Source organism: Narcine bancroftii, chromosome 1 (genome assembly GCF_036971445.1).
Source record: "Narcine bancroftii isolate sNarBan1 chromosome 1, sNarBan1.hap1, whole genome shotgun sequence".
NCBI lineage: Eukaryota > Metazoa > Chordata > Chondrichthyes > Torpediniformes > Narcinidae > Narcine > Narcine bancroftii.
Genome location: NC_091469.1, coordinates 290,559,358 through 290,578,375, shown reverse-complemented (window position 1 = coordinate 290,578,375; position 19,018 = coordinate 290,559,358). Strand labels below are relative to the sequence as shown.

At 46.3% G+C, this 19,018-nt stretch overlaps 1 protein-coding gene across 1 annotated transcript in view; it reads left to right on the top strand.

The window, feature by feature from the left end:
* Positions 1 to 7,944, top strand: part of LOC138745931 (alpha-parvin) — a 53,909-nt gene extending 45,965 nt beyond the window's left edge. The window contains exons 9-13 of the mRNA XM_069903479.1: positions 1,557 to 1,618; positions 1,945 to 2,013; positions 3,354 to 3,455; positions 6,344 to 6,416; positions 7,166 to 7,944. Of these exons, the coding sequence (XP_069759580.1) occupies positions 1,557 to 1,618; positions 1,945 to 2,013; positions 3,354 to 3,455; positions 6,344 to 6,416; positions 7,166 to 7,242 (383 nt within the window). The 3' untranslated portion in view covers positions 7,243 to 7,944. The remainder of the gene's footprint in view (positions 1 to 1,556; positions 1,619 to 1,944; positions 2,014 to 3,353; positions 3,456 to 6,343; positions 6,417 to 7,165) is intronic.
* The last annotated feature ends 11,074 nt before the right edge of the window (positions 7,945 to 19,018 follow it).

The following is a 19,018-nucleotide window of genomic DNA, read 5'->3' as shown; positions in this document are numbered from 1 at the left end:
ACCTCCACCCCCCCATCTCAGAATCAAAATTCATTGTCGTGAACATGTCATGAAATACGTTGTTTTGTGGCAGCGTCACAGAGCAAACGTTCATATAAATCACCTTACAACAATAAATAAAAATAATGCACATAAAGTCAAAGTGAGGCAGTGTCCATGGTTCTTTCCCAATGGTAGCAAAGAGGGCGTGGCCTAGGTGATGAGGGTCCTTGAGGATAGATTTTCTTAAGACACCACCTCTTTGTAGATGCCCTTGATAGAGTGAAGTCTGGTGCCTGTGATGTCACAGGCCGAGTTAACAACCCTCTGGAGTTTTTTCTTGTCCTGAGTGTTAGCACCTTCGTACCAGACAGTGATGTAACCAGCCAGAATGCTCTCCACGGTCCACCTGTAGAGGTTTTCAAGAGTCTTTGATTACGTACCGAATCTCCTCGAACACCTCACAAAGTATAGCCGCTGGTGAGCCTTCTTCATGATTGCAACGATAAGGAGGCCTCAGGACAGATTCTCGGAGATGCTGACACCCAAGAATTTGAAGTTCTTCACCACCTCCACTACTGTGCCCTCGATGAGGACTGGGTTGTGTTCCCCTGACTCCCTCCTGAATCTGTCCAAATGATTTTTGAATGCTGTAATTGTACTCTTTTTCTCACTTGTGGACTAGCGTCTGAGTGGAAACAATTACCCCTCAGGTCCCACTTGAACCTCTCTCCTCTCTCCTTAAGCCTATGTCTACTCATGATTTTGTAAACCTTTGTAATCTCAACCCTGCACTCCAGCAAGCAAAGTCTCAGCTAATCAAGCCTTTCTCTTTAACTCAAGTCCTGGTAACACCCAGAATCGGACTGAGAAAGGAAAAGTGATAATCCAGAGGCGGGAATCCAAATCCCATTGACCTGGAATTTGAGAATGACAGTCAAGAGTTTTGGTAGCGATGGCAGCAAAGGACCACATGGCCTGAGAAACCCGTTAGGTTCACGAATGCCCGTGGGTCTGCTGTCCTTACCCACTCTGGGTAATGGACAACCAATGTGGTTGACTCATGAAATCTCCTCTGAAATAGCCCCACTTTAGAAATGGCCAGGAAAAAATATGCTGTAAATGAATCAAAGACGTCTTAGCCTTGGATCAGCCTTTGTCTAATAGAAGAGGTTTATATTTAGACCTACAGCATGGTAATAGGCCCTTTCGGCCATGAGTCTATGCCACCCAGTTAACCTACAACTCCAAGGTTCTCTTCTCCATTTGTTGGACTTTACTTCTCTCCCTCCTATTTCTTTGATTCAGATATATTTGGTAATATATCTTTACCTCCTATGAATGCTGCAAGACCTGCTGAGTTCTTCCAGAGTTTCTGTGTTTCCATTGGGAATGGGCAATGCAAACTTCCCACCTGATTCTGTTGGACTCGAACCAGTCTCTGAGTCCGTGGCTCAGAACTCTGCTCACAGATCTACTCACGCGGCATCCCTTGGGTTGGTCGGTGTTTCGGTGCAAACAGGAGCAGTATCCATCCACAATGATCTAATGCGATGTAACTCTTGGATCTCTTTCAGAGCGAGATGCCTTTGACACTCTCTTTGACCATGCTCCGGATAAACTCAATGTCGTCAAGAAGGTTTGAGATAATTTTGCCCCTTTCCTCTGCGGGGTTTCTCAGCATCAGTGAAAACCTCAGATAAATGAGTATTAAATAGAAGTACCAAGGCCTTGTGCCCCTTGCACCGACCCTGTCTGTGACATCCCTGCCCCCCGCCATTGCCCGCATCCCTTCTCCCTGCACACCTTCTCGCTAGCTCTCCTTGCCTGTCTTATTCATCTTGTTTAGAGTTGCAGGAGGGGGCTCCAGTCCCCTCCTCCTCGCCCCCACTCCACCCTCGTGTTGACTCCTCTGGAAGCGGCCGGGCCTCCTTACGTCTGATACTCTTTCACTTCCCTCCGCAGACGCTGATCACATTTGTGAATAAACATCTGAACAAGCTGAACCTGGAGGTTACTGAGCTGGAGACGCAGGTGAGTGGGGAGGAGGATGGAGGAGCAGGTGGAGGGAGGGGCAGGTGGAGGGAGAGGTGGTACTGAAGGAGAGGTAGTACTGAAAGGGCGGGACTGAGGGAGGAAGTAGTACTGAGGGAGTGGCAGTACTGAGGGAGGGTGTTACCAAGGGAGGGGGTAGTATTGAGGGGCGATACTAAGGGGGCAGAACTGAGGAAGGGGGCGGTACTGTGGGACGGGCAGTACTGAGGCAGCTCTGAACTGTGGGATAGGTAGTACTGAGGAAGCCCCACACTATCTGAAATCACCACATGGATGAGAATTGAAACCAGCAAGGGAGGAACCTTGCGGAGTTCAGGGAGAACACATGAAAATTATAAGGTAGCCAGGAAGGAACTTGGGAGAGCAAGAAGAGGGCACAAGAACGCTGCAGAAAGGTTTAAGGAAAATTCTGAAGCACTCTACATGTGCATGAGAAAGAGAAGGTTGAGTCGTGTGAGAGTAGGACTGATTGGGGATAAAGGGGATTACATGTGACTGGAGGCAGAGGAGGATGGGAAGGGCTTAAATTAATATTTTTCTTCAGTGTTAACTTGGGAGAGACTTTGGTCTAATGTGAGTTTAGTGGAGAAGAGGCTTATGTGCTGGAACACGTCGAGGTTAAGAAAGGGGAAGTGCTGGATCTTCGTAAGAATATTAGTAATTGATCAGTCCCCAGGACCAGCCTGAATACAGGTGAGCCTCAACTCTCTGGGGTTATGATCTGGCAAACCCATCGTAAGTCGAAAAAAATTGTTGAAAAAGAATACTGCACCTACTATTTTTTATAATTAAATTTTGAATACCTTTATTCCACACTGAAAAATAGAAACCATTTAAGGTATACAGCTGAAAGCACACTGGGCATGGTTGAGTCAGCATCGCGAGAGAGTATGCTGTACGATACTCTCGCTCAATGCTGCCATTGCCCAGCAGCTTTGGAGAATGGCAAATGTTCCCTTGTTCAAGAAAGGTCAGCGAATGGACTTTATGGAGCAAAGATAAAGATACATCACCAATGTTTTGGGATTGAGCCCTTCATCAAGGTTCTGTGTCTTTAAAGGACTATAAAGGACACTGTTTGACCTGCTGAGTTTATCCAGCGTTGTGTTTTTACTTCAACCATGGTGTCTGCAGGATCTTCTGTATTTCTCCAGTGATTCTGTCAGTGGTGACCAAACTACTGGGGAAGGTGTTTTGGGATGGGATTTGTGAGCATTCGGAGAAGCCTAGTCTTCTCAGTAACAGTCAGCATTGCTTTGTGAGGGGTAGTTTGTGCCTCATTGAGCCTTTTGAGGAGGTTGACTCAATTCTCCTTACAGTTTGCTGATGGTGTCTACCTCGTGCTGCTGATGGGGCTTGTGGAGAACTATTTCATACCTCTGCACAACTTCTTTCTCACACCCGACAGCTTTGAACATAAGGTGAGTCTCTGTCAAGTGTTGACATTTGCCCTCGGGTTGTGGGCTGGAGGTGATCCCTGCGCACAATGCTGCTACTCGCCTCACAATGTGTGGAGTGCGAGAGGACGCGGTGGGGAGGTTCCAAACACACATGGTGTGCTCCAGTCAGCCATCCAGGTGAACAGGCAGCTGTTGCTCTGATCATACCCCTGCCTGAGCCACTGGGAACAGTTCCTGATGGCAGGGAGTTGGATCAGGAGCTGGCTCCACTCTCCTTTGGGTGACATTCTCACCTGAATCCTGTCTTCTCTGGAGCAGGGGAGAACATCCACCATGTCTATTCCACTTTGCTTCAACGAGTTGGTTAATAGCATGGTTAGCACAATGCTGCTTTAGCACCAGTGACTGGGGTTCGAATCCCATGCTGGCTATAAAGAGTTTGTACGTTCTCCCCTTGTCTGCATGGGTTTCCTCCCACACTCCAAAGATGTGCAAGGATAGCAGGTTAATTGGTCACATGGGTGGTTAAGTCAAGTTTATTATAGAAGTACTTTTTGGTGAGGTCAACAAAGGTGATGTAGAGTCCTTTGTTCCAAGAAAAGTGCAGAGAACAAAACAAAGGACTCTACATCACCTTTGTTGACCTCACCAAAGCCTTCGACACCGTGAGCAGGAAAGGGCTTTGGCAAATATTAGAGCGCATCGGATGTCCCCCAAAGTTCCTCAACATGATTATCCAACTGCACGAAAACCAACAAGGTCGGGTCAGATACAGCAATGAGCTCTCTGAACCCTTCTCCATTAACAATGGTGTGAAGCAAGGCTGTGTTCTCGCACCAACCCTCTTTTCAATCTTCAGCATGATGCTGAACCAAGCCATGAAAGACCCCAACAATGAAGACGCTGTTTACATCTGGTACCGCACGGATGGCAGTCTCTTCAATCTGAGGCGCCTGCAAGCTCACACCAAGACACAAGAGAAACTTGTCCGTGAACTACTCTTTGCAGACGATGCCGCTTTAGTTGCCCATTCAGAGCCAGCTCTTCAGCGCTTGACGTCCTGCTTTGCGGAAACTGCCAAAATGTTTGGCCTGGAAGTCAGCCTGAAGAAAACTGAGGTCCTCCATCAGCCAGCTCCCCACCATGACTACCAGCCCCCCCACATCTCCATCGGGCACACAAAACTCAAAACGGTCAACCAGTTTACCTATCTCGGCTGCAACATTTCATCAGATGCAAGGATCGACGATGAGATAGACAACAGACTCGCCAAGGCAAATAGCGCCTTTGGAAGACTACACAAAAGAGTCTGGAAAAACAACCAACTGAAAAACCTCACAAAGATAAGCGTACACAGAGCCGTTGTCATACCCACACTCCTGTTCGGCTCCGAATCATGGGTCCTCTACCGGCACCACCTACGGCTCCTAGAACGCTTCCACCAGCGTTGTCTCCGCTCCATCCTCAACATCCATTGGAGCGCTTACATCCCTAACGTCGAAGTACTCGAGATGGCAGAGGTCGACAGCATCGAGTCCACGCTGCTGAAGATCCAGCTGCGCTGGATGGGTCACATCTCCAGAATGGAGGACCATCGCCTTCCCAAGATCGTGTTATATGGCGAGCTCTCCACTGGCCACCGTGACAGAGGTGCACCAAAGAAAAGGTACAAGGACTGCCTAAAGAAATCTCTTGGTGCCTGCCACATTTGACCACCGCCAGTGGGCTGATAACGCCTCAAACCGTGCATCTTGGCGCCTCACAGTTTGGCGGGCAGCAACCTCCTTTGAAGAAGACCGCAGAGCCCACCTCACTGACAAAAGGCAAAGGAGGAAAAACCCAACACCCAACCCCAACCAGCCAGTTTTCCCCTGCAACCGCTGCAATCGTGTCTGCCTGTCCCGCATCGGACTTGTCAGCCACAAACGAGCCTGCAGCTGACGTGGACTTTTTACCCCCTCCATAAATCTTCGTCCGCGAAGCCAAGCCAAAGATTATAGAAGTACAACCTGACGAAACAGCGCTCTCCGGCCCTTGGTGCAAGACATGCAGACTTACAACCAAACATAACACACATGCAGACAAACAATACATATAGAAGTATTCACATATTTAAGTATTGTTTCATGAATATGAAAGTCTCAGATGGTTAGTGTGAGCAGTTCGTTTGGTCATTCAGCGTTCGCTTAGCCCGTGGGAAGAAGGCGTTGCATCAGCCTGGTGGTGCTGGCTCTGATACTCCTGTATCTCTTCCCCGATGGGAAGAAGCTGTGTGCAGGGTGGAAGGGGTTCTCAACTATTTTGCACGTCCTTTTCAGACATCGATCTCAGTAGATCACGTCGATGGGGGAGGGAGATTCCAGTGATCCTCTCTGCCACTCTTATGGTCCTGTGGATTGACCTCCAATCCATTTCTCTGCACCATTCGTGATGCAGCTGGCCTGGACGCTCTGAATAGAGTTCCTACAGAACATTGACATGATAGCGGCTGGTAGCCTTGCCCACTTCAGTCTTCCTATAGGCTGGCTGGAAGGGCCTGTTACCATGCTGTATCTCTGAACTAAATGAATATCACCTCTCATTTTGTGAAATTGGACTGGCGGCTTGATCTTTCTTCAATGCTTTAACCCTTTCATCCCAGGGATTAACACAGTAACCCTCCTCTGTGCAGCCTTCCTTAAATGTGGAGACCACAAACTCTACGAAGTGCCCAGGTCCAGTCATGCCAGCGTCCTGTAAAGCTGCATCAAATTTAGACCCAGTACCCCTTCCATTTATGTGCCTTTCTGATTGTTTCCTGTACCTGCACGCTAACCTTTTGTGTTCAATGCGCAATGCCAACCCCCTCGATCCCTTTGTACCACAACATTACTTCCTTCAGCCGCAATCTTCCAATCATTTTTCAACAGGTCCACAATGTGTCTTTTGCCTTTGAGCTCATGCAAGATGGGGGTTTGGAGAAACCAAAGCCACGATCTGAAGGTAGGTGCTTGCAAAGTCTCGTGTACCATGGCGGATTCATATTTCTGACGACCTCGGAGGTTAGCGGGGGTTCAGCGTGAGGGAGGCTGTGAGCTGTGATGTGGGTCGTGCTGACTGACAGAGTGGTGGAGGAAGACTCCTCAAGATCTTTCAGTGGGGGGGAGCCGGAGAAATAGGAAGGAGGGAACTGGTGGAGGAAGTGAACTGAGAAGACACCTAAAAGAATGTGGGGAGAGAACAAGGGTACGAGACTGGAGGGCTAGAGCCAGCATAGGAATGATGGGCTGATTGGCCACATTATTTGAACGCCCCCTCCCTTGTTATTCAGGCATCTGCCTTTTTTCTTCTACCCGATGAAGGGCCAAGGCCTGAAACGTTGGTTATACTTCTTGTGGATGTAGTGTGACCTGCTAAGTTTCTCTAGTACATTTGTGCATTGTGTCTGAAGACTTCCCCGTTTAACTTAAATTTTGACTCCAATGAAAATTATAAGACAATAGACAACAGGTGCAGGAGGAGGCCATTTGGCCCTTCGTGTCAGCACTGCTATTCACTATGATCATGGCTGATCATCCCCAATATGCCCCCGTTCCTGCTGTCTCCGCTTACCCCTGGACTCTGCTATCTTTAGGAGCTCTATCTAACTCCTGAAAGCCTCCAGAGAATTGGCCTCCTCTGCCAATCCACAACTCTCTGAGTGAAATAGTTTTTTCTCAAACTCCATAAAATCTTTGTGTTGCCACTTGCAGATATTGTGAACTGTGACCTGAAGTCGACGCTGCGTGTGCTCTACAACCTGTTTACCAAATACAGGAACGTGGAGTAAACCTGGATTCCACGTTGCCTACTCTTCACGCCGGCACTCCCCCCCTCGACCCGGGACCCACCCGTTGTCGTACAGCTGTAAAGCCACCAGCCACGCTTACAGGAGCAACGTGGCGACCTGGAAATCCAGTCACGGCCTCGCTGAATCAACCAGTCACGTGTCAAGGATTTTGTCAGTTGCCAGAATGTTTTAAGTTTGATATCGGCAGTATATTTAAGTCTACGTTCAAAATCGACAGTGCTATGCCCTCCATAATGTTTGGAACAAAGACACTTTTTCCCTTTATTTGCCCCGGTGCTCCACAGTTTGACATTTGTAATCAAACAATTCATGTGTAATTAAAGTGAACATTCCTGAGTACTGGTACTCACTAACGCCAAATGGCCCAAACATTATGGTGCCCTAAAATGAGGGGACTCTGTCTAAAAAGGTGCTGTCATTTCTACATGGTCAAACCAAAGTGTATACAAATAACCTTGAATAAAATCTGGAAAGTGCACTTTAATTACATGTGAATTGTTTGATAATAAATTTAAAACTGTGGAGCACAGGGGAAAGTAAAGGAAAAAAGTATCTTTGTCCCAAACATTATGGAGGTCACTATACATATATATAAATATATTAAAAAAATAAGCACTTAATTTACAAAGAGCTGAAGCAATGGTACAAATACCTTCATGATTAAAGTGCCACTTTCTTGTTTTAAGTGGAATTTAGTTAATGTAGAAAATTCCCCCTGGAAAAAAAGGAAATGAGGTTTCAAAATGTGCCAGTATTACAAATATTATCGAGTTTTTCAGTCAAACCCGAGATTTCCGCGATTCAGCAAATTAAGAGCTATGTGTTTACTGAGAGCACCGTGCCTGCCCAGAGTTAGATGTGTCAGGCAGTTTCACCGGCAGCCACCAAGTTAGTTTGCTGACAAAACTAATTTCGTTCGGAAAGTGGGGGTGAACTACAGATGCAGCCAAGGCAGGGGGTGTCTCCTCAAGGCAGGGGTCAAACCTTGGGCCACAAACTCAAAGGCAGAGTAGGACAGGGGATCCAAGCTTGATTGGCAGGGAGATGATCCAATCACCTCCAGCCTTGATTAGGTCCAACAGTGTCAGTGCATGGGGCCTTATTTTTGTGTTTGGATTGTATATGTTTAAAACAAATGTTGGACAAATGGGACACTGTATTGGAATTGTTGGCACATGTGTACACACTGCCTGGAGTAGTCACCGCTGTGTCCTTGTTCCGGAATTAGTGGAATTATCAGATTGTTTCCCAGTGTCGCCATAGAACATTCCAGAACAGTGCAGGCCCTTTGGCCCACTACATAAACCTACTCAACAAACTAACCCTTCCCTCCCTCACACCCGTCACCCTCTATTTTTCTTGTATCCATGCTCGAGTCTAAGAGTCTTTTATATGTCCCCATTTTCCCAGCCTCCACCCCCACCCCAGCAATGCATTCCTGGTACCCGCAACTCTCTGTGTAAATAAATCAATAGATAGACTTTCCTCGCCTCGCTTTATACATATGTCCTCTGGTGTTTGCTGTTCCTGCCCTGGGAGAAAGGCATTGGCCGTCCACCCTGTTTATGGCTCTCATAACTTTGTTGACCTTTACATGAAGTCTCCTCTCATCCTTCCTTGCTCAAAGTCCCAGCTCTGCCGACCTTGCCTCATAAAGCAGGCTCTCCAATCCAGGCAACATCCTAGTAAATCTCCTCTGCTCCCTCTCCAAAGCTTCCACAACCAGTTTTGAGGTAACTAGAACCAAACAAGATATTCCAAGTGTGGTCTCAGCCCAACTATTCTCCAGGGGGACCGACAGCCCCCTGGGGGCTGCGGGACATTCAAGACAAAGCCCCTGTTTCTTTTCACCTCACGTAACACAAATATTTAATATTTTTTATGTTGTCGGAAGAAATTAAAACATGACGACTCCACAGGGAAGAGGTCGCATAAACTTTGAGTCCTAAGTGGCCCGTTAGTTAAAAAAAAAAGGTTGCGAATGGCTGGTTTAACCAGTGTTTTATGGAGTTGCAACATTACCTCACGGCTCTGGAACTCAATTCCCTGACTAATGAAGGTCAACATACCATAAGCCGCCCTAATTACTCTAGCAACCTACATTGCAACCTTGAAAAATCTATGGATTTGGACTCCATTGTCCCCCTGTTCTTCCACGCTGTTAAGAATCCTGCCACATACTCCATCTTTTTTTTTAAAATTTTTTATTTTTCACACCATAAATCACATTAGCCATGATATACACTTTTTCTTTTTCACACATATACAGTGACTTTTTCTTCCCCCCCCTCCCTCCTCCCAAGCCACCCCCCCCCCACCCCCCTCCCCCTCATCCATTTTAGGTATACAATCTAGGTTGCATTAAACCCGTCAGACAATGTTGTCATTCAACAAAAATACACCAGAAATTCTACTGAGTCCATTCTTTTCTTTCCTTCTCCTTCCATCAACTTAGGTAATGTTTGTCCCCGGTAGGTTTTCGCTATTGTATTTAATGTAAGGCTCCCATACTTGTTCGAATATTTCAATATTATTTCTTAAACTATATGTTATTTTTTCTAATGGAATACATTTATTCATTTCTATATACCATTGTTGTATTTTCAAATTATCTTCCAATTTCCAGGTTGACATAATACATTTTTTTGCTACGGCTAGGGCTATCTTAACAAATCTTTTTTGTGCATCCTCCAAATCAATTCCAAATTCTTTGTTTTTTATGTTACTTAGGAGAAAGATCTCTGGATTCTTTGGTATATTGTTTTCTGTTATTTTATTTAATATCTGATTGAGATCATCCCAAAATTTTTCTACTCTCTCACATGCCACATACTCCATCTTCAAGTTTGATCTTCCCAAGTGCATCACTTCACACTTACCTGGATTGAACATCGCCTGCCACTTCTCCGCCCAACTCTGTGTCCTATGTATCCTTTAGTAACCTATGACCACCTTCAATACTGTCCACAACACCGCCATCCTTCGGGCCATCTGCATTGCTCTACTTCATCCATTTCTTTTGTTACCTACTCATAAAACACTCAGTCAGGCTCGTGAGGTATGACCTGCCCCTTACAAAGCCATGCTGACTATCTTTGAGAAGACCAGACTTCTCTGAGTGCATTTAATCCCATGTTGAAACCTTAAATGGGTCTGTATTTTATAGGGGACATGGGACATATTGGAGTTTTGCTTAATGTTATGCTCTAACCTGTCACTACCTTGCCTGAAAGCTTGTTGATAGTATATTGTTTCTGTATTCAAGTCCTGAACTTGAATCCTATGAATACCAACCATGAACATGAGAGAAAAACATCTACAAGGCACCCAGTTAACATCTAGAAATGTGATAATTGTCAGTAAAAGCCCATCGGTGCAGGGAGCTATGCTCATTGTCCTCATTCTCCACCATGACCCGCGTGACCCCCAAACCTCCTTCGGAGTGACTTCAAATTTATTGTCTTCTGATTGTACGTGTACAAGCTGACAGGCCATAGTGTACGCGTGCATGCACGCACACACACACATATAAATATTCCTGATATACTTGTGCAATAGTCGATACTATGTAAAAGTTGACCCCTCTATTTTAGGCCCCAATCTGCCCGCCCACCCATCCGACCTCCCAACACCCTGACCACGGGCTTACCACCCAGTCCCGGCCACCCATCCGAGCTTCTGACGCCTTGAATGACACGGGTGTTTACCGTGGTCAAAAGTAGTATGCGTGTAATAGTCGACTTTACCCTAAAAATGGGTCCACAAAATTTGACAATTCCACGCATAGCAATCCAAAATAAATCTTAATGAAAAGAATTTCCGAGTTTCCAGGGTCGTCCGACAGTTTCACTCCCTGCGGGATGAAGCTGGTCCCCAGCCTGGCGGTCCTGTCGCCTGCCCATCTCTTTGAGGAGACGTGCTGGGGACAGCAGATGTGGAAACTGCGAGCTTCAAACACTCTGCCGGCCGAGCAGCGCCAGTGGGAAAGAAAGAACGTTCAATGTTTCAGGCGGGAACCCTTTATCAAGACCGGGCCAAGTCCTTCATCAAGAAATGTCGACCGTTCATTCTCTCCCACTGTTGTTGCCAACCTGCTGATCTACTCCAGCAGAGTGTGTGTGTGTTTTCAGGGTTTTGAATGAATCAGGTCACAATCCCTAAGGGAGCAGATCAGTTGGAAGTTCTGGCATGTTCAGGCTCGCTTCCTGTGTGGTGTGAAGCTTGCAGTTATAGAATTTAGAGCTGGAAGAGGCTATTCGGGCCATCTTCTTTGTCCTGGTGTTGTTTCGGTGAGATCGTTCCCTTGTCGTCCCTTCTCCTCACCTGCTGATCAGACCTCCCCAGATGGAGCAATATGTCAGGCTCTGCAGGGCAGGGTTCCTTCAGTATTGACGCAATGTGCTGTCAAGTTCCACATTTCAAGAGAAAAATTCGCTCCAGTTTGAACATGGCCGTCATTGTGTGCCCTCTGCCAAAACCTCCTCCAAGGTGGGGGAGCCTGTAGAAGTGCCAGGTAATCGCTCCTTTTTCTGAGTTAACCGAGGGTTCCCAGGACAGGGGAACAACTGGCAGCTCTGACACCCCCAAGTCCTTGATGTTTGACGTTTAATCGCAAACTGGTGCTTTATGGTGTGGCAAACCTGGAAGTGCGCAATTGGTAGTAAACATGAGCGCATAGAGTCTGAAAGTTGATGTGTGAGGGGTCAGTCATGTTTGTTGTCATCTGATTGTACAAGTACAACCCTGACGAAATAGCGTTCTCCGGTCCTCAGTGCAAAAACATGCAGACACACAACCAGACATAACACACCTACAGACATACACATGCAGGACAAGTATTTCATCTATACAAATAAATAAATATTGTTTTGTACAAATGAGAGTCTCGGATGGTTAGTATGAGCAGCTCCTTTGGTTGTTCAGCAATGCTTGGAGATCTGGCGAGGGTGATGGAGTGATGTTTCTATTTTCTGGACGAGGGAATAAAGCCATTTGTCGCTATTTACGAGGGCAGATTCCAGGCAGGAGTGGCAGATTTTAATCTAGTCCACACTGTAATAAATGGCAGTGCTCTGAGCAGGACAGGAAACACAATTAATTCATTGCTTTATTGATTCCGCCCAGTTAATTCGGCCCATCCTGCAGGGACTCCACAGAATCTTCCAATGCTTCTCCATCCAATTCCTTCCCCAGATCTGGTGCAGGCTCCCAGAAATAAATCTAAAAAGATATTTTTCACACCCATTTTAAAAATACACCAGCCCACCATCTGATATTTGCGCTGAATACAAGGCATCGTTCAGGATGGTGAGGCAGCAGGGTGATCAACTATAATGCAGAGTAATGACTGCCTTGGAGGGAGTTGTAACGTAATTGAGGATATGAGAGGATGGTGTAAACCACGTGAGTGAAACGTGGGACAGTAATGAGGTTTGCAGTGGAGATTGTGTTGATCACATCAGCTGGAGATGGGCCAATAAAATGGAGAAAGGAGGATCTCCCTCTCTATCCTCACTTCTCTCCGCACCCCGCTCTGCTCTCTATATCCCCACTTATCTTCTCTACCCATCCCTCCTTAACTCCCTCTCCTGCTCCTCCTCCTTTGTTCCCCCACTGTTCTCCCCTTCCTCCCTCTGCTTCCTTCTCTCCCCTCTCCATCCCTCTCTCCGTGTGTGTGTGTGTGTGTAAATCTGCCTGTATTTGCACCTGTGTGTGTGTCTGCCTGTGTATATGTGTATTCACACGTTTCTGTGTTTGCAGCTCTGTGTGTGTGTGTGCCTGTGCCTGCATCAGGTGTAACATCATTCCTTTCATCAGCTGAGTGGGATGTGCAGATCACGCCGTTTTTCATGTGGATTCAGCGTTTGAAGTATCTATTTCTACGTGGGCCAAATGTTTTAATTTTGCATTCTAACAAAAACGAGGAGGAATTATCTGAAGCACAGAGTGCAGCCGACTGACAAACCATCTGGAATTTGAAAGAGGACTTTGTTGTGAATAAAAAAAAATCGCTGTTGGAAACACCCAGCAGGTCTGGCAGCATCTGAGGAGAGGGAAACAGATTGAAGTGCCTTCATAGGAGAGGGAAAGGGAGAAAGCAGGAGTTTTAAGTTGTAGGGAGTTGAGGAGTGAGAGAAGGGAAGAATAACTGATAGGGTGGAGACCAGGTTGTACACAAGCAGTTGATGTTGCCTGAGAGGGGGTGATGAATGCTTGTCAATCACAGGTGAGCTGTTTGGAGGATTGAAGTGTCTTTAGTCACATGACATCATGGCTGTTTCCAAAAGTTAATGAGCAAATGTTTCCAGGCTGTCTGCTCAGCTAACCAACAGATGGCTTTCTTGTGTACACAGGTGTTTCAATGGACAATCACTTCATTTTTATGGCTGTTAACACACCTTAAAACAGTGGATTAGCAGACATTTCGACTTTCAAAATGGCTTCTGGGTGTAAGTGACTGTTCCCTGACCAGCCACAAATTAACTTTATGAAGAAATAATATATTTTATAACTACAGATTAATAATAACACAATTCTGTCACAAGTTAGGTGACCAAAACTGCATACAATGCTCCAAATTTGGCATCGTAATATCCCAATTCCTGTACTCAATACTTTGATTTATGAAGGCCAATATGCCAAAAGCTCTCTTTACAACCCCTGTGACACCACTTTCAGGGAATTATGTATCTATATTCCCAGATCGCTCTGTTCTACCGCACTCTTCAGTTCCATACCATTTACCATGTACGTCCTTTCTTGGTTTGTCCTTCCAAAATGTAACATCTCACACTTGTCTGCATTAAATTGCATCTGCCAATTTCAGCCCATTCTTTCAGCTGAATACTTCATTCACAGAAATGTGCATGAGCTGTCCTGAATTCATCCCACCTTGTGGAAATGCCAGGCTTCACTTTCCCAGCTGAATAACCTCTGCCCAGCAGTCATGTAATTATCTTTTGCCTTCTCCACCATTAGCTCAGTGCCTCTTCCTCCACTAACACTCTCCTCCTTAGTTTGCTTCACCATCTAAACTTTGACCAGCCACTGAGGCTGAGGCTGAGCTCACTGAAGGAGAGCACTCCACAGGTTCCTTGTCCTCTCCATCCTGACTGGCCAATTGTGGTGAATGCGTGTCCCTTATTCTGAACACTTCAACCAAGCTCCCTGGATCTGCTGTGATAAACTAATTCAGATGTTTAATTTCAAGGTAGTTTCAGGTTCAAGTTTATATTTATTGTCTCATGATAAAGTTTGTTTTGTGAGCAATCCAGGTAGGCATCTTGTACCTAGTACAGCAATTAAGATACAGGTCAAAATTGCAGAGTTGGAACGGAACAAAGGCAACATAATTTTACTTGTGTGAGGGATCATTCAAAACTGATAACAGCATCAAGGAACTGTCCTGGAATCTGGGGCTGTGTGATTTCACTCTCGTGAATATTCTTCCCGATGGGAGGCAGGTGAGGAGAGCGTGGCCGGGGCAGGATGAGTTTTTTAAAACGTTGGCTTTTTTCCCCAGGGCAGAGGGAAGTGTAGGTGCAGTTGCTTTTGTCTTGATTGTACTCTGTGAAATACCTTGAGCTATTGAGGGATATTGAAAATGCAATGCAAATGTAAGTTGTTGTGCCTTGAGGAGGGGCTCAGGCCCAAAACACCAGTAATATACCGCTACCTCCTGTAGATGCTGCGAGATCTGCTGAGTTCCTCCAGTGTTTCTGTGTTTTTACTGCAATCTGCAGGACCCCATGTTTCACTAATCCTGATTCAGCTCCTAAGATCACACTTGAAAATTAGCTGAGAGAGAAAACAGAGTTAGGGAGAATAGATACATAATTCCATGAAAGTTGTGATAGATAGACAGATAGACAGCAAGGTGAATGAGGCATTTGGCCCACTTGCCTTCATTGTCAGGGCACTGAGTACAAGAGTTGGAATGACACATTACAACTGTTCCAGATCATGGTATTGCCATACTTCGAGGTATCTACACCGTAGAATAAGGCCTTTCAGCCCAACATGTCCATGCTGACCATGTTAGTCCCATTTGCCTGTGATTGGTCTATATTCTCTCAACCTTTCCTATTTATGTACCCGCATAAATGTATTTTAATCGTTACATTTGTCCCTGCTTCTGGTCAAGATTCAAGATTCCTTTATTGTCATGTAAGAAAACAGGTTTAATATTACACAAAATTTGCTTTAGTCTGCTGTAAGGTAGACAGATTTGCCATCAGCAGAAATTGCTGGCCACCTTTTACAATCAGAGAAAGAGAAGCAAAAGAGAGTCCCCTCAGAGAAACTGAGTGTCCATGGATTCACCCCCAGCACTGCTGCCACACAGACTCCTGATGATCCATTGGCAACCCGAGCTCCAGGTCCAAACCTCCGATGGGATCAGGAAGCCTTCAGCGCCCTCGGCACCCTCTCGCGTCCCAGTTCCAATACCTGGCACCCCTTTGGCCAGTCACCAGCAGTCTGGTGTGAGTCCTTTCACCACAGTCTCCAGCAGTCCGCAGCCTGCGTGGGTTCCTCGCCTCAAGTCACCGCCAGCCCACCGACTGTGTATTCCTCCCCTGCTGAGCCCCTCGCTAGTCCACCACCGTGATCACCGTCCCATGGGTCATCTCCTCTGCTTCTCCTTCTCAAATGGGGTGGGAAGGGGGTGTGTTCTTCCCACTACTGGCATTGTATAAGGCATTGGTGAGGCCAAATTTGGAGTACTGTGTACAGTTTTGGTCACCAAATAATAGAAAAGATATAAACAAAATAGAGAGAGTACAGAGAAGGTTCACGAGAATGTTGACAGGATTTCAGGGTCTGAGTTACAGGGAAAGGTTGTGCAGACTGGGGCTTTTTTCTCTGGAGCGTAGAAGATTGAGAGGGGACTTGATAGAGGTGTTTAAGATTTTAAAAGGGACAGACAGAGTAAATGTGGATAGGCTTTTTCAATTAAGAAAGGGGGAGATTCAAACTAGAGGACACGGTTTAAGATTGAAGGGGAATAATTATAAGGGGAACATGAGGGGAAATTTCTTTACACAGAGGGTGGTGGGGATGTGGAATGAGCTTCCGGCAGACGTGGTCGAGGCGGGATCATTGGTTACATTTAAGGAAAGACTGGATCGTTACATGGATAGGAGGGGACTAGAGGGGTATGGACCGGGTGCTGGTCAGTGGGACTAGGAGGGTGGGGATTTGCTACGGCATGGACTAGTAGGGCCGAACTGGCCTGTTCTGTGCTGTAAGTGGTTATATGGTTATATATGGTAATATGGTTACTGGTCCCCAGAGTTTGAAACCCCTCGAGGCTGCTGCCGAACACAGGCACCACCATCTTGGGTCCAAATCCCAAGGTTGCAGGATTTTAAAATTAACCAACGTTTGTCCCTTTAACTGCTACTTCAAGCCTGTATGGAGCTGGCCTTGGGGGTAGAACCCTGCAGTGGGAGCGCTGAGTCTTCTCTCTTTGCTCATTGGCAATGCTGCCATTACAGCAGCTCCAGCTTCCACTCACCCATCACCCCCTGTGTGAAGAAGGTGCCCCTCAGGTCCCCTTCACACCTTAAACCCTGGGAAAAAGACCTTGAATAATTAATCATTGACCCTCAAGATTTTATAATAGAATATCAGTAGATTCCCAGATGAGGGTTGTTTGTTTTAAGAACACTTGGCAGACACTCTCTGCGGTGTGAACCTTAAACACACAAGGTTTTGTGAAGGTTTAACATGTGTGTTCCAAGTTGTATCATTATTCCTGCGGAAGGGTGAAGGGTTCTTCCATGAGCAAACTAGTCAACTTTCACATGCTTCCAACCGTATAAAGACAAGAGCACAATTACAGTGTGTAATGTGCCAGCGGGAAGATCAATCAGCACCAAGCAATGGTAGCAGACCCCACCATCATGGGGTTCATTCATGGCTACAAGGAAGAAAGTGTCTTTAAGTCTGTTGCTGTGTGCACCTTCTCTCCAATGGGAAGAGGGAGGAGAGAGAGGGTGGTGGCTCCTTCAGTGTGTGGGCTGCTTTTCCCGGGCAGAGGGAGATGTAGATGGAGTCGGCGAAGGGGAGGTAAGTTTGCAGGGTGTTCCGAGCTGCATTCACTGCCTTCTGTAGCTTCTTCTGATGAATCCAGCAAGTCTGCTCTCGATGAAGGTACCTAAGACGTTGTTGAGTGACGAAGGGTACTTGCTGAACCTCCTTAGCCTACTGAGAAAATAGATTCATTGGTGGGCCCGATGGGATGAGTTCAGGTCAGGTTAACCCCCCCCAAGACTGTTCTGCCGATCTACTGCCTCCACTGATGTGGACAGGGGAGCATTCCCTACCCCATCTCCCACAGTCAATGATCAGGCGTGGTTTGGAAAGGTTTAGCACTGGTGTACGCGGAATCAGGCAAAGGATAAGTGATTCAAGGGGATTTGGTGTCACTGCAACACATTGCTACGAACCTGGAGGTGAGTGGGAACATCTGCGGGGAGTTTCAAGGAGAATAGTCTGGGGGAATTAATGGGGTTGATCTGTGAGCCAGTATTGACTTAATTGGCAGAATAGCATCATTCTATTTTATTAGTGGGGAAAATAAAGGATACCAGCATTAAGCTGTAATATTTAGCTGACATGGTATACTGTATTATATAAAAGCAAGAGATGGAGCTTGAGGTTCCACCAGGTGGCAGCACTCAGATTTGTGTTGCTTGGTTGTGAGGCTTTGGACTGTATTGGCTCAAATTCAGAAGAATGAGAGGAAGGTTCTGCTGCAGGGTATAGGGGACTGGTAAGGCCACACCTGGAGGACGAAATGCTGTTCTGGTCTCCGTTACTTGAGAGAGGAGACATACCAGCCACCATTTGTCAACCTTCTACAGGAGCTCTATCGAGAGCGTCCTGGCCGGCTGCATCACATGTAACAATTACAGCACAGAAACAGGCCATTACGGCTCTTCTAGCCCATGCCAAAATTCTTACACTCTCCTAGTCCCACTGACCTGAATGCTGCCCACATACCCTCCATACCCTTTCCATCCATATACCTATCCAATTTTTTCTTATCAGATAAATTGTACCTGCCTCCACCAGAAGCTCGTTCCACACAGACCCCCACTCTCTGAGAAAAGAAGTGTCCCTTCACGTTACACCTAAACTTTTGCCCCCTAACTCTCAGCTCATGTCCTCTTGTTCGAATCTCCCCTCCCAGCAATGGGAAAAGTCTATCCACATCTGCTCTATCTATCTATCCCCCTCAACATTTAAAAAACCTCTATCAAATCCACCACCCCCCCCCCCCTCCAGCTTTCTATGCTCCAAGGAATAAAGACCTAACATGTTTAACCTTTCTCTCTATCTTAGGTGCTGAAACCCAGGGATTGTCTGGTGAATCTTCTTTCTATTTTGTTCACATCCTTCCCATAATTTGGTGACTGGAACTGAACACAATTTCCGAATTTGGCCTCACCAATGCCTTGTAGAATTTTAACATGACCTCCCAACTCTTAGACTCTATACTCTGATTTATAAAAGATTTCTTCACTACCTTCAAGGAACTGTGTACCATTATTCCTAGATCTCTCTCTTCAATCACATTCTTCACCGTGCTGCATGTCTAAATTTAAAGTTTGGGGGAGACATTAGAGGTAAATTGGTTTACTCAGAGAGTGGTGGGTGCCTGGAATGCATGGCTGGGGGTGGTGGAGGTGGAGGCCGGTACAGTCTCTGAGACAAGCATGTGGATGTAAGGAAAATAGAGGGTTATGGG